The sequence below is a fragment of the Leopardus geoffroyi genome, chromosome A3 (assembly GCF_018350155.1).
Source record: "Leopardus geoffroyi isolate Oge1 chromosome A3, O.geoffroyi_Oge1_pat1.0, whole genome shotgun sequence".
NCBI classification, from domain to species: Eukaryota; Metazoa; Chordata; class Mammalia; order Carnivora; family Felidae; genus Leopardus; species Leopardus geoffroyi.
Window position 1 is genome coordinate 39,191,172 of NC_059336.1, and position 13,470 is coordinate 39,204,641.

Consider the following 13,470-nt stretch of genomic DNA (forward strand, 5'->3'; position numbering starts at 1 on the left):
ACAATGTTGAATTATACTCTACAAAAAAGAAGGAAGTACTAATACATGCTACAATGTGAATGAACCTTAAAAACATTATGTTAAGTGAAAGCCAGACACAAAAGATCACATATTGTATGATTCCATTTATATGAAATATTCAGTTCAGGTAAATCCATAGAGACAGAAAGCAGACTGGTGGTTGCCATGGGGTTAGGGGAGGAGGGAATGGAAAGCAACCACTTAATGGGTACACGGTTTCTTTCAGGGAGATAAAAATGTTCCAGGAATAAGACAGAGGGTGGCAGTAGCACAATATTACAAATCTTTAAATGCCACTCAATTACTTTAAAATGACTAATTTTGTGTTATGTGAATTTCACCTCAATTAACAACAACAACAACAAAAAAAAAAAAAAAAAAGCAGACACAAAAGACTTATTTACAGCATGATTCCATTTCAGAACAGGCTTTACCCCAGAGTGACTAGAAGGGGACATAACTGGCCTTCTGGAGGGGTGCAAATGCTTTGTTATCTGGGTGCTGGTTCCACGGGGCTATGTTCACTCTGAAAAATTCAAGGAGCTGTCCCTTATAATAAACGTGTATATTTTTCTATGTGTATATTATACGTCATTAAAAAGTTTTGAAACTATAATGTATAATTCTGAAAATAAAAGATTAACTGCAATTTTTTTTTTTTTAACTGTTACCATTGTGGGGTAAAAGACCCAAGGAATCTCTCTGTATTATTTTTTTAAGTTTATTTATTTATTTTTGAGAGAGAGCAAGCAAAAGTATGCAAGAGGGGCAGAGAGAGAGGGAAACAGAGAGAATCCCAAGCAGGCTCTGCACTGTCAGTGCAGAGTCCAATGTAGGATGTGAACCCACAAACTGTAAGATCATGACCCAAGCTGAAATCAAGAGTCAGACACTCAACTGACTGAGCCACCCACGTGCCCCTCTCCGTATTATTTCTTACAACTACATGTAAGTCTACAATTATCTCAAAACAAAAAGGTTTTTTTAAAAAGAATCAGAAAACTAAAATTTCCAGATTCCCATCCCCAAAGATTCTGATTTAGGTCCTCTGAGGTGCAGATAGGGAATGTTTTCATTTTTTTGAAAAAGCTACCTCAAGTGATTCTAATCCAGGTGGCCACAACTCACACCTTGAGAAACTCCAACCTAAATGAATTCCAAAATCTGTTTAACTTCACTTTCTCTGTGAACCTCATCTAAAGGAGGCTTTCCCACGCATCTATCAGCAAAAGCATGGAAGAGGTGAGAAGCAAGGAAGCACACGTGAGCTAAGAGAGGCTACAAAAGCTAACCACTTTGGAAGCCAAGACTCAACTTTTACTGCAGAAAAATTAGGTGAACTGGAAGATTAATAAAATGAGAGAATTACTGAAAAGAACATACAAAGCTTTCTGGATAATCATCACAGATGCAGCCACAGATATGATGTGCAAATCAATGACTTTTCTAAGTATGTTTTCCATTAAGAAGTAGTGGAATCAAGATAAGATAAATGATGTTGGAAGCTAAATGTCCTTTAGGAGGTTAGCAAGACAAAGTTTGGAAATCAGTGCAATATGCTTGTACTTATGGTCATTTCTGGTACATTCTTCACCACAAAACACTGAAAATAATATTTTACTCCTGAGACAAGAAGCAAATAAAGGAACAATTTAGTTCAAGTTTAGTTGGGCCATACAGTATTTTGATCTGCTTTAGCTCCAGCTCTAAACTCTTTGGAGTGAGATATTTTGGTTCTGGTTCAAACTGCTTTGATGGGAAATTTTTTGAAAAGTCTTTAGTTTGATTTGAAGTTCATTTTCAAAATAATAAGTTAATATTTCAGTCCAATTCCAATTGCAAAAATTCAAAGCTCATTCCACTTTTACCCTTACTTTTGGTAGAAATCCCTGTTAAGCTATCGATTCATTTTCTAGGCCTTTCCAACAAGACAAAAGTTGGTGTATCTGCCCAAGCCTTATTTTCAGCTTTACCTTGAACTGAAAATACAATCTTAATTACAAAGCTTCCTATACTTAAAACTGGCAGACTGCAGGCCTGAGAGAATGCATGCTCCATGTAGCCGGGTATCATTTTTTCAATAGAAGCTAGAAATACATATTTTTTAGTCTCCTAATTTTTAAATGTTGGCAACAAATTCCAATTTTTATGAACTAGTCTAACAGCCAATCAACACATATCTGTGAACTGTCTCTTCTGCAACCTCTGGCCTAATGGTTAATAAGGTATTAAGCTTCTGTTGCAAAATCTGAGCTTTGCTAAGTCTTCAGTGAAAACTGAATACACAATACAGATTTCAGGCAAAGTAGCTCTTTGACACAAATGCCAGTCCAAACAACAAATCATGATTTCATTCTCATGCTTAGTTGAATATTTAAAATACTGAATATTCTTTCTTCTTGCTGCGTAAACAAGAAGAATAAATACAGAAGTAAGCCACTACAAGCACTGTAGTCTAACCACAATGTGTCAACACACTTTACTAGGAAGAGCCAGGTTAGTGTCAAATGCCACATATCTTCTGATTATGACAATTAGAATTTATAATACTTCTTTGCTTCTCCAAATAAGTCAGATAAGCTTTCTACCCAGAATCCACAAGAAGAAAGATGAATCATGGTATTCTTCTCAAGATTATGTTGGTCACCATTAGTCTACTTCATATAGAACTTTATTTAATGGTGAACTGACATATCAAAATGATAAAACACGATATTCTTTGGAGCCAGTAGTTTGGAGCAGAAAAACTCAAAAAACAAAACACACACACACACACACACACACACACACACACACACACACACACACAGCTTACATAGCTCCATGGGGTGGGGGCTTCAATATTCAGGTAATGTAAAAAAAGACAAAGAGGAAATCAGGTGAAATAATTAAAGGAGAGTAAGAACCTATCTATAAATTAGATATCAGATTCCACATTGTTTTAGAAAGTTGGCTCTCATCTCAGTGTGAACTGTAATGATTTCAAGATCAAAGCAATAAGCACATGAAACTAAATAAGCATTAAATTTGAAGAAATTATGGCATTCAGATGGACAATATTTACAGGAAGAAAAATTCTTGGGTAAACAAAGAAACAGTAACAAGGTAACCAACTCGGAAATCTGCTCAAGTACCCTGTCCATGAAAATCACAATTAGTTTACCCAGGCCTTGCCCTTCCCCTACCTATCCTCCACAACTTTCCCATTCACCATTTCTCTACACCTCTTTCAGGATACAGGGGATGGGCTTAAAAAGGTATAAATCTACCAATATACACTGCCTGACTTGTCCAGTTTTGGGGGGGGGGGCACCATGAAAAGATGGTAAAACTACAATAAAACTTTTTTTTAGTACTAGTAATTTTTTTAATCTTTAATGTTTTATTTTTGAGAGAGAGAGAGAGAGACAGAGACAGAGAAACAGAACACCAGCAGGGGAGGGGCAGAGACAGAGGGACACACAGAATCCGAAGCAGGATCCCCGCTCTGAGCTGTCAGCACAGAGCCCGATGTGGGGCTCGAACCCATGAGCCTCAAGATCATGACCTGAACCAAAGTCGGATGTTTAACCGACTGAGCCACCTAGGTGCCCCTACTACTAGTAAATTTTATTTAACTGGGTTAACCTTGTTTTGACTGACTGACTGACTGAAGAATGTGGACAATAGAGATCTGCCACAAGGAAATTACAAGATTATGGATTTGTCGTAATGTCTGATACAATATTGACCTAAAAAGGAGAATTTTCACAACTGGAGCTAATTAAAAGGTCATAGTATTTGTTATCATGAGACTGTAGACAACATGGTTGGAAAGAAGCTAGACAGAACATTCCATTTAATATCCACTTTGCGAGTAGTTGTTAACTCCTTGAAAGATCTTCAGGCCAAGTGATATCAATGTGATAGGAGTATGTTGTGTCTAAAAATATGAGAAACATGCAACTCCCAACATAGCACAGGGCAATTTACCATTATAAATATTCTTAGTTAATGCTTCTGTATAGAAACCAGTAGATATTTGCAAATTCATTTTCAGGTCACTGAAAACAAAACCCAGAAAACCTTTTTTTTCTTTCATCCATGTGTTGAAAACAAACTTAGAACTATTCTCTAAAATAGGATCATATTTCACTCAAATACTAGCCAATTAAAAACAAGCAAGACCCACTTGACTGATATATACTATTGTTTATATCAATTTTTAGCCACTTAACATTACATTAAGAAAGACTGGAAAGTTTAAGAATTAATGGACTCTAACCAATAAGTTTCAGCAGCAGAGTTAGCCAAAAACATTTTTACTAGGCCCAAATGAGGTATCTTTCATTCATTAATACAGAACCACAGGGCATGCTTAGACATCAGAGGCTCAATGATCTAAAAAGAGTTCCTAGGGAAACAAAAAACTTTCCATTTTCATTCTGTAACTGCTCCTTAATGACAGAAAGTATTCTTTCTTTTTTTGGCATTCTCTTTTCTCTCTACCTCAGGACATATTTACAGATGCACTGGCTGCTTTACAGACATGCTAAAAGTTCTTGCTGTGGTTGATCAAAGTTGGAATGCCTGAGGAAATTACTCAACTTAGACAGCCCGGAATTATATCTAGCCAAATAGTTACAGTGCTCTACTTTTAACATGTGTTAAAGTAATATTTTAGCTATCCTGGATGTAAGTTGAGAGAACATTTGTTTGCATCACACTCTGTGAACATTTGAGTCAAATATAGTATGTTGAATACCCAGTTTTAGCATCTGCGACAGTTCATTTTTTTAACTATTCAATAACACAAAAGACAACATATTTTATGTTGGGAGCAAAAAAACCTTCACACACAACAGCATATGTATTAGGAACTAAGACTTTTTATGATCTTCTTGAAATATCCAAACTCTTCTGGAAATGTCAGAATAAATACAACAAATGTTTGATACTTGTTCATTAGAGCACTTGTTGATCTGGCATACAGTATTCTGTCAAAAAATAGGACAATATTTTTCTCTAATTTATTACAAAAAACATTTTAATAAAAAGCACTGCAGATCTTTATGAATCTCCTTTCTATTATTAATCTAATTTGCAAGTAAACATATATCATAATTCATTAAGTAGAAAAAGGACATCACAGCAATTTACTTTCATGTTTTTTTTTTTTTTAATTGAAGGCCACAGAATTGCAGTACAAAGAGTTACTTGTCAAACACAACACAGATCTCTAAAATAAAATATTGGCTCCAATATACTTGCACATCTGAAATAGTTTTAAACTTTGTTTTAGTTGGATTCTTTACTATGTCCAGGAAGAGGTTAGCACACACAGTACCTGAAATTGTCCTTTCCATAAGAGGTACAATAGAAAAGACAAATGTAGCTGTTTCTCTAGTAGAGCCAAATTTGGCATCCACATACACTTCCTTTCAAAAGGGTATAAATAATTATACCTTTTAACCATGTTGACAATAATATGGAAATATCACTCAAAAAGAATCTAACAGACCATGGGATTACAGTAACTTAAACCATCCTTCTATCAAATGCGAGGTGAGGACATGGTAAGAATTGGAAGGGAGAAAGAAGTACTACTAACTTAATAAGTAGTAACTTATAATGCTTCTTTTTATTACAAAGACTTCCAGCACACTAGAAAATGTTAACATCTGCATGTACTCCAAGAGAAGAAAACATAAATAAATGCCTCACCCTGAATCTTCTAAGAAGCCTAACAAGTGTTAACAGCGTTGATGTCCTATGTTATAGTATAAGCATGTCATGAACTGCCAGGAAATGTGTGTACCATGAAGGAGTTAGACCCTGAGTGAGAATGACTACCAGTAAAAACTCCCTGGCAGTGGTAATGACCAAAGAACTTTCATCAACTGGAATGCCTAGAATTCAATTTTAAGCTGTTTGCTCTGCTAGAGTGAGATGCAATCCTGCATCATTCTAGCATTTAGGTAAAGCCTACTATACACATAAAAACTAGACAGACAGAAAATGAATCAAAGAAAATTGAAGTAATATTTTGTTCTACTTTGGAGCAGGAGTTAGGATGTTATCTTGATTGGATTCCTAAAAATCATGTAACTTAAGTTTCTTCCTCATTCCTTTCCAGATTCTAAATAAAAGCCAATTCTGAGAAAATGGGCAAAAATTTAAAATCAAAGGGCAGTCTTACAGATTGACCTGCATGATATCAGCCCATGATTTTGCTGAACACAGAAAAAGCTTCTTAGCCCAGAAATTACAAAAAAATAAAAAAAATTAAAAAATAAAACAAAAAAATACAGTAGATATTCAATTATAAAACTGATGCCCCAAATGCACAAGCACATGCACACACACACACACACACACAAAATGATTCAATAATCACTACACTATAAATCTAAAGGCCAATGAATCTGATAACTCTATTAATACAGGACAAGAAGATATTTTACACTCAATTCATAAGTCTAAATTGCTTTCACACGGCCAAAATACAGATTACCACCAATTCCACCATTCCACCAAATGTGGCTTTAATATATAAAAGTATTGTTGTATGTTCAGAGAAGAACAATTCCAAGAGCAAAATGAAGGTTCATTTATAAAGCTACATGCTCCTCGGGAACTGCTAAGTCTGGTCTTGGACCGTATCTTCTACTAGATTTAGCCAATATGAATACATCTGATAAGGTCCACACAACTCATCAAGAAATGGCTAGAAAAAAAGTGAAAAATGTTTCATGTTCCCATCAGTACAAAGTAAAACATATCAAGCTCTGTACTTCAGTGTTCTGACTTCATCAAAACTAATACATGGTTTTGATGCAGTGCAAAATTAATTTAGAATGTAATAAGTGACTCAGTCTTCTTATTGTTCTAAAAAAATTTAAAGAAAAAAAATCACTGCTTGTCCATTAAGCAGGTACTTTGTGCTAGAGAGCACATTTAATTTCTAGGGTCTTACAAAAAGAACAGATAGATGTACCTATTGTGTAAACACAAACAGTAAGTTACAAGTTGCCCCTTAGTATTAAAGGCAAGAATCAGCATCAGTACTCAAAAGTGTTTTAAAAAGAGCGTAACTTACTTTTACTGTCCCAGGCTAACTGGGCTCTGTCTGGTGCTTCTTTGTCTGCACATGGCCACCCACAGCCTGTCTTCTAATTAAATCAATGCTCTAGCAGCAGAACAAGCAAACAAGTTGCCTCCCATCTGCGTACAGCTCCTCAGGACACATTTCCCTTGGTCAGAAGGTGGAAATTCTTGGGAGAGGTGATTTTCTCTGCCTCTTCACAAGAAGAACATGGACACTTGGCTGGATGCAACTCCATGAAGTGTAACTGTGTATGTACACCTCAAAAAATAAAACAAAAAAAAAATGCAGAGAAACATAAAGACTCTATAAACAGCTGGAATACACAGAAATACTGAAGCACCACTGGAAATAATGCTAAACAGACAGGCAAATGGGGTAGTTGACTGAAATAATCAATGATACTAAGTTGGAAAAAAAAAAGGAAAAAGAGCATCTAAAGTCAAAACTCAAATTTTATGCAATGAAAACGGGTTAAGTACTACAAAGGAAAAGAAGTAAAACTCTGCTTCAAGGGGTACCTAGGTGGCTCAGTCGGTTAAGCATCTGACTCTTGATTTCTGCTCAGGTCGTGGTTTCCTGGGTTCAAGTCCCGCATCAGGCTCTGGGCTGACAATGCAGAGTTTGCTTGGGATTCTCTTTCTTCCTCTCTCTCTGCCTCTCCGCCCCCCCCAAAATAAACACTTTAAAAATGAAAAAAAACTCCTTGCTTCAAATATATAAACACAGATCCTCCCCATATTATAGAGAATAAAAGATATTTTCAATTGAAGAGAAAAATGAGACTTTCAAGAGTGTTAGGTCTAAAATTGGACCATCAGTCACATTATGGTTAATGGACACTTGTGTATTTGTGAGCTAAATGCATCAAACTGTCTTTCCAATGTGTTCAGCGCAGCCCCTTGGGGGAGAGGAGGGGCGGAGGAAGCAAGGAACCACTGAAATGCTCAGCTACCCTCTGCTTATGAAAAGATGATTTCTGCAAAACAGAAAATGTTCAGAAAATAGGAAATGCTTATTTATTTGCATACTTTTCTAACCTTCCAAATAAACAGAAATGCCTATAAAGCAAACCCCTATTTATTTGCAACAACAACAACAAAAAACAAACACTGAAGTTGGGTAGGGGGCAAGATGTGGTTAAGTGTCTACTCACAAAAACACCACAAGCAAACTTGCAAACAGGTTTGTTGAGAGAAAGTGAGGTATATCAGCCCTTCCCATATGTTTCCTTCCATCTTAGATATACCCATATGCCATGAGCAATCCATACCATCTCCATGACCACTAAGCATTTCAAGGACAGGCAAGCCTTAGGTGCTCTCTCTCCCAGTGGCATATAGACAATTCCAGCCCAAGAGAAGGGGCTGTGGCCTAATCCTGCAGCTGCCCAGAGGCCTGGACCAGGGTACCAAAAACAGACTAGTACACAATGATGACCTTCTGGAGATCCCTGCTTTAAAGAAATGCATGCAGAGCTGGCTCTGGGTATAAGAGGATGTAGAGACAGATAAATGTGTAACAATATTATATGTAATAATATAAGTATATAATAATGTAAATACTTTTTTCTCTCTCACACCCCAAACTATCAGCCATCTGGATAAGAAGTTACTTCTTAAAGAATTTTCCTAGAGTTTATAAGCAAGCATTATATTGGATTATATAGAGACCAAAGACAATAGACTGTTTGAGGCAGACAGATATGAAAATATGTGCCCAATATAATGTGCTCTTTAAATGCTAAAACATTTGAACAATAAACTAGCTTCAACCATGAACTACCATCTCCTCTGACCACAGGGAGCCTTAAAGGATGAATCAAATCAAGTCAATGAAAGAACTGCAGGGTCCACTTAGAATAACATAAACTCAACAAAACATTTTCAACAAAGGAGCCTGTGCAAGTTGCCTTTCACTATATGAAATTTGAAAGCTATATCTACCACTATGTTTAATGCACAATATTCTACCTACTAAAATAACCAGTTTTCAAAATGAATTGGCCAAAATCTCTCAAAGTCTACACCAAGATATTCAAACTCTCAGCCAGATTCATCAATAACCTCTCCAAAGTCTGTCATTCCCATATCACCTATAATTCCTTATTAGAAATTTTAAAGCTGGGTCTTAATACTTTTATAGAAAAACATCAATGTGCAAAGAGAGTTTCAGCAAGTATTTTATGAGTAGTGTGTTTTCCATCAGAATCCATGATACACTTTCTACTTTAGCAGCTGCATCATGACTCATCCAGATCTAAAGCCAATTTCCTCAAAGAAGAAATTCGCATTAGAAGCTATACCATGTGAAATGTGCCAATTACAGTCTAGAATTTACAATCCACTGCAACTACCTGAACCAAAACTATTCCCGAAGTGGCCATAAAAACAACTGTCTTCCAGATGCATAGCCCCCAGATAGGAAGATCAAGATGCTTCACGATACCTGTCTTCTCTACTATGAGTGACATCAGAAATGTACTATCCAATAAATAGAAGTCACTTTCCCATCAGTTATAAGGATAATCTCAAAAAGCTATAAATAGCTAAATGAAACAATAGGACCAAATAAATTTAACAATAAATTAAAATATGATCTATAAACTGACATTTCCATTTCCTCCCTCACATTTTGAAGATAAACAAAATACACTTTGGTATCATATCATTTTCATTCCCAAACTGCAGAACACCTCTCAAACGGGACTGGCCACCTTCCCTCCCAAAACCCTGAAGAGAGAAGCTGGTCAGTTAAAGGCAGAAACTTATGCACTCACCTCCTCCCTTATTTAAATAAATGATGGAATTTAAATGATGGAAACACCCCTCTAGTGTCCAGAAGTGGTTGTCTTAGGATGACTCCACTTGTCTGTAGTGGTAGATGAGGAAAATGAAACTACACAAGGTAATCAGTTTCCAAAAAAAGCTCAAAATGATGAGTCTGGGTGGCCTGCATTAAGTGTGTATGTGTCTCTAGGTATAAACTTCTTTTATCTTGTCTCTTCCTCCCCTATGGCATGGAGTTGAGATCATTATACTTTTGACTATTTGGGTAACTGCAATTCTCATTTTTTTTTTTTTTAAATACAAGGCCAGATATCCCTTATAGCCAGTAAGGACATGGAACTACTTCAGTCATTTCAGTCCACAGTGTTCAAGGAATTCAAACCGATTTCAGTATCTGCCTAAGTAGTAAAGTAATAGACAGGTTTTTAAGAGGGGGCCCTTTTTTTACTCAAAAAGTACATCCCAAAGTCAAAAAGCAAAGGTATGGCTTTGGTAATCAGGACAAGACTTAGCTTTACCAAATAGATTGATTAAACTTAAAGATAAGTAGTTACTCTCAAAGTAAATGTAACACATTATAAATCAGATTCTCTGGGACTTTTCAGTAAGCTGAAAGGACTCAAAATTGTTATTTATATCTTTCTAAGTATAGAAAATATTAGAATCTGATTTTCTTGTAGCTTTCCATTGACCCAAACTATTATAATACTCCTTCAACTGAACTCTACTTGAAAACCTCACCTTGTTTAAAGGTGGTGAATCAAAGTGGCTGAAACTGCAGGGGGCAGTATAAGCACAACTTCCAATATAATACTTAAGATTTAAGAAAATTCTTCCAGCTAGCCTTAGCCTTTAAACTATTAACATATTTCAAAGACTCCACATAAAAATGATTTTTTAAAGATAATTAATTGAAATTCTTCTCCAGATTTAACAATGAGGGTTACGGGGAGGAGTACACTATACTCACTCAGGTCAGTATTCATCCATATAACATAGTCCAGTCAAAAATAGAACAAGTTTGTTTAAAAAAGAACTTCTTATCCACACTCTTAAAAGACAGAGGTCATCACTTAAAACTATAAAGCTCACTTACTCATGAGCTACTTACTATTTCAGAATGTATCTTCAATCACTTTTAAGCATAAATAAGTAAACTCTTTAAAAGTATGATTGATTCATCACTGGAGAAAAATGTAATAAAAGATTCAACATGATATAAGTATAACTTGAGAAAATTAAAGTTATTTTAAGATGAAGAGAAAAGAAAAACTTAATTTTGCTCAATTTTGTATTTATAGTTGCCATTACAGTATATCCCCCAGCTACTCATTAACTTTCTTTTTCTTTCCCTGGACCCACACTGACATTGTCTTATGCACAAAGGACAGTAATTTGCAATTAACAATTGAATTAAGATAGATGAAGCTTTCCTTGTGTGTGTGTGTTTTGAGTAAAGGTAAGATCTGGTAGTTAGTATATCAATCTTCTTTCTTGAAGCACTTTTCTCCTTTCCTCCATGATAATTAACCTTTTCTTGACATTGTAAAAATGTGTCATTGACAGTTACCATAAATATTCACCTCATATATATCATTTCCAAAGCACTTCATAATAGCAATAATTACTAACTTTTAAGGGGTGCTTAGCTTACTATGTGCCATACAATGACCTAAGTGGTTGTCACACGTTAATTCGGTTAATCTTCAGAACTCTATGAAACAGAAATTACCCCCATATTATAAATGAGAAACTGAGTCAAGGAGAATCTGTGAGGTGCCCAGGGCTAATGACTGGTAGATCTGGTATAAGATGTATCAGTCACAAGAGGAGGGAACAACATACCCCAAGTTAGATGTCTCTCTCAGGGACCACACTACAACAGAACTTGTACCCATCATATATGTTCACCTTCCTTGAATACACTTGGGCCAATCTGAAGGCATTAATAGGATAGATTAAAATCTACAAAGAGTGATCAAAAGTGTAGCTCTACAACTAAGCAGGGGAATAAGCAGAAAACAGGGCTAAGACTTCTGGTAAACTCCTGGACAATTTTCGTAGGGAAAAGCAAGGCCTGGCATGACTGGGTAGGTGCTCTGAAATGAGGGTGTAAACAAAAGAGCCACAATCCAGTCAACTTGGGAAGACCTACTCCATTCACCTCCTACCTCAAACTCATCACTGTTTTATCTTCATATCTTATTTGATTTCCCAAGTAGTGTTCTCAACCAGAAAACTATTGGCTCACTATAATCCTCTAAATAGACTGATACAAATCTATCTATCTATCTTCTAAAAGTTTGATCAACAAAAGTCAGTCTTCTGAAGGCCTCAATATCTCCAGGACAAATTCATCCTCAAAGTTCCAGATTATAAGAACAAGGAAACACTCATAGATTGCAACAAATTATAGCAAACTTGAGAGCCTCCCCACTGAATTCCTCAATGTCTTCAGTTAACCAGAGACCAACTTAACAATCACATTGGACAAGTCACACTTCACAGAGCATAGCTTCAGGATACAGATCTGTCAGGCTTATGAGGAAACTTCCCTTCCACTTTAGATACTTCTAGACAGCTGAAATTTTTTCTTCTCTAATATATTACTTTTGGGGAAGAGGAGTTAACTTCAGGAATTTTCCTACTGAACATATTAAGAAAATTTAAGTACCCAAACACCAGTAACTTTAGCATTCATGAATCTCACAGAAAGGTGCGGGGCGGGGGGGAGGGAGGCAGGGTTGATTTAACCAACTTTTATGTTACTAAGAGAAGTCCCCAAGGAAAATAACCTAGCAATATCACAGGGCTCTTCATAACTTTGTTAGTACAGTTGGGAAACACTGGTCATATAACTGATTGTTAACTAACTCAATACTTTTATGTCATTTAAGAATAATGAACATAAACTCATAAATATTTTCAATAAAACATAGAGAAAAGAAATACCTCGAGTTCCACCAGAGCTGCGGTCACTGCATCTGTAGCAAGAGCACCAGCCTGTAGCTTTTCAATTGCCTATGAAACCAAGGGGAGAGATTATTCATTGTAAAACCACAACTTCCCAAATAGGCCCAGAAACTTTCCAAGGCCATAAAGAAGTATAGGAGACATTTAAAGTTAATAAAGATTGATCACTAGTCCCATTCCGTACCTCAAGACATAAACCACTTAGATTTAAAACAAGCAAGTGTTTATATTTAGTATAATTTATGATATAGCTCACTGATAATTCAAATTAAGACAATGAATACAATCTAGCCACTAAATGAAAAGTGCAGGCAATTTAATAAGTGGAAGGGCTTCAATCATCACAGGGCAATTCAAAATAGCCATAGATATTATCAAATTCAGTTTTGTTTAAATATCCTGATAATTCAAAGGAGGGCACTTGTGATGAGCACCGGGTGTTCTATGTAAGTGATGAATAACTAAATTCTACACCTGAAACTGATACTACACTGTATGCTAACTAACTGGAATTTACATAAAAATTTGGAGAGAGACAAAAATAAATACATAAATACCCTGATAATTTATACTTCATATTCATAATTGAATCTCAGACTTAGC

General features: G+C 35.8%; 1 protein-coding gene across 13 annotated transcripts in view; it reads right to left on the bottom strand.

Annotated features, from left to right (window-relative positions):
• The window catches only part of TASP1 (taspase 1), a 297,506-nt gene that overhangs the window by 267,973 nt on the left and 16,063 nt on the right, over positions 1-13,470 (bottom strand). For 12 of the 13 annotated variants that reach the window (XR_006703341.1, XR_006703342.1, XM_045445328.1 and 9 more), the window contains exon 4: positions 12,847-12,915. Coding sequence is in view for 10 of the 13 variants with exons in the window: in XM_045445328.1 (XP_045301284.1) it covers positions 12,847-12,915 (69 nt within the window). In the remaining 3 variants the exon portion in view is untranslated. Of the gene's footprint in view, positions 1-7,099; positions 7,367-12,846; positions 12,916-13,470 lie in introns of all 13 variants that reach the window. The other variant, XM_045445337.1, reaches the window with a different exon arrangement.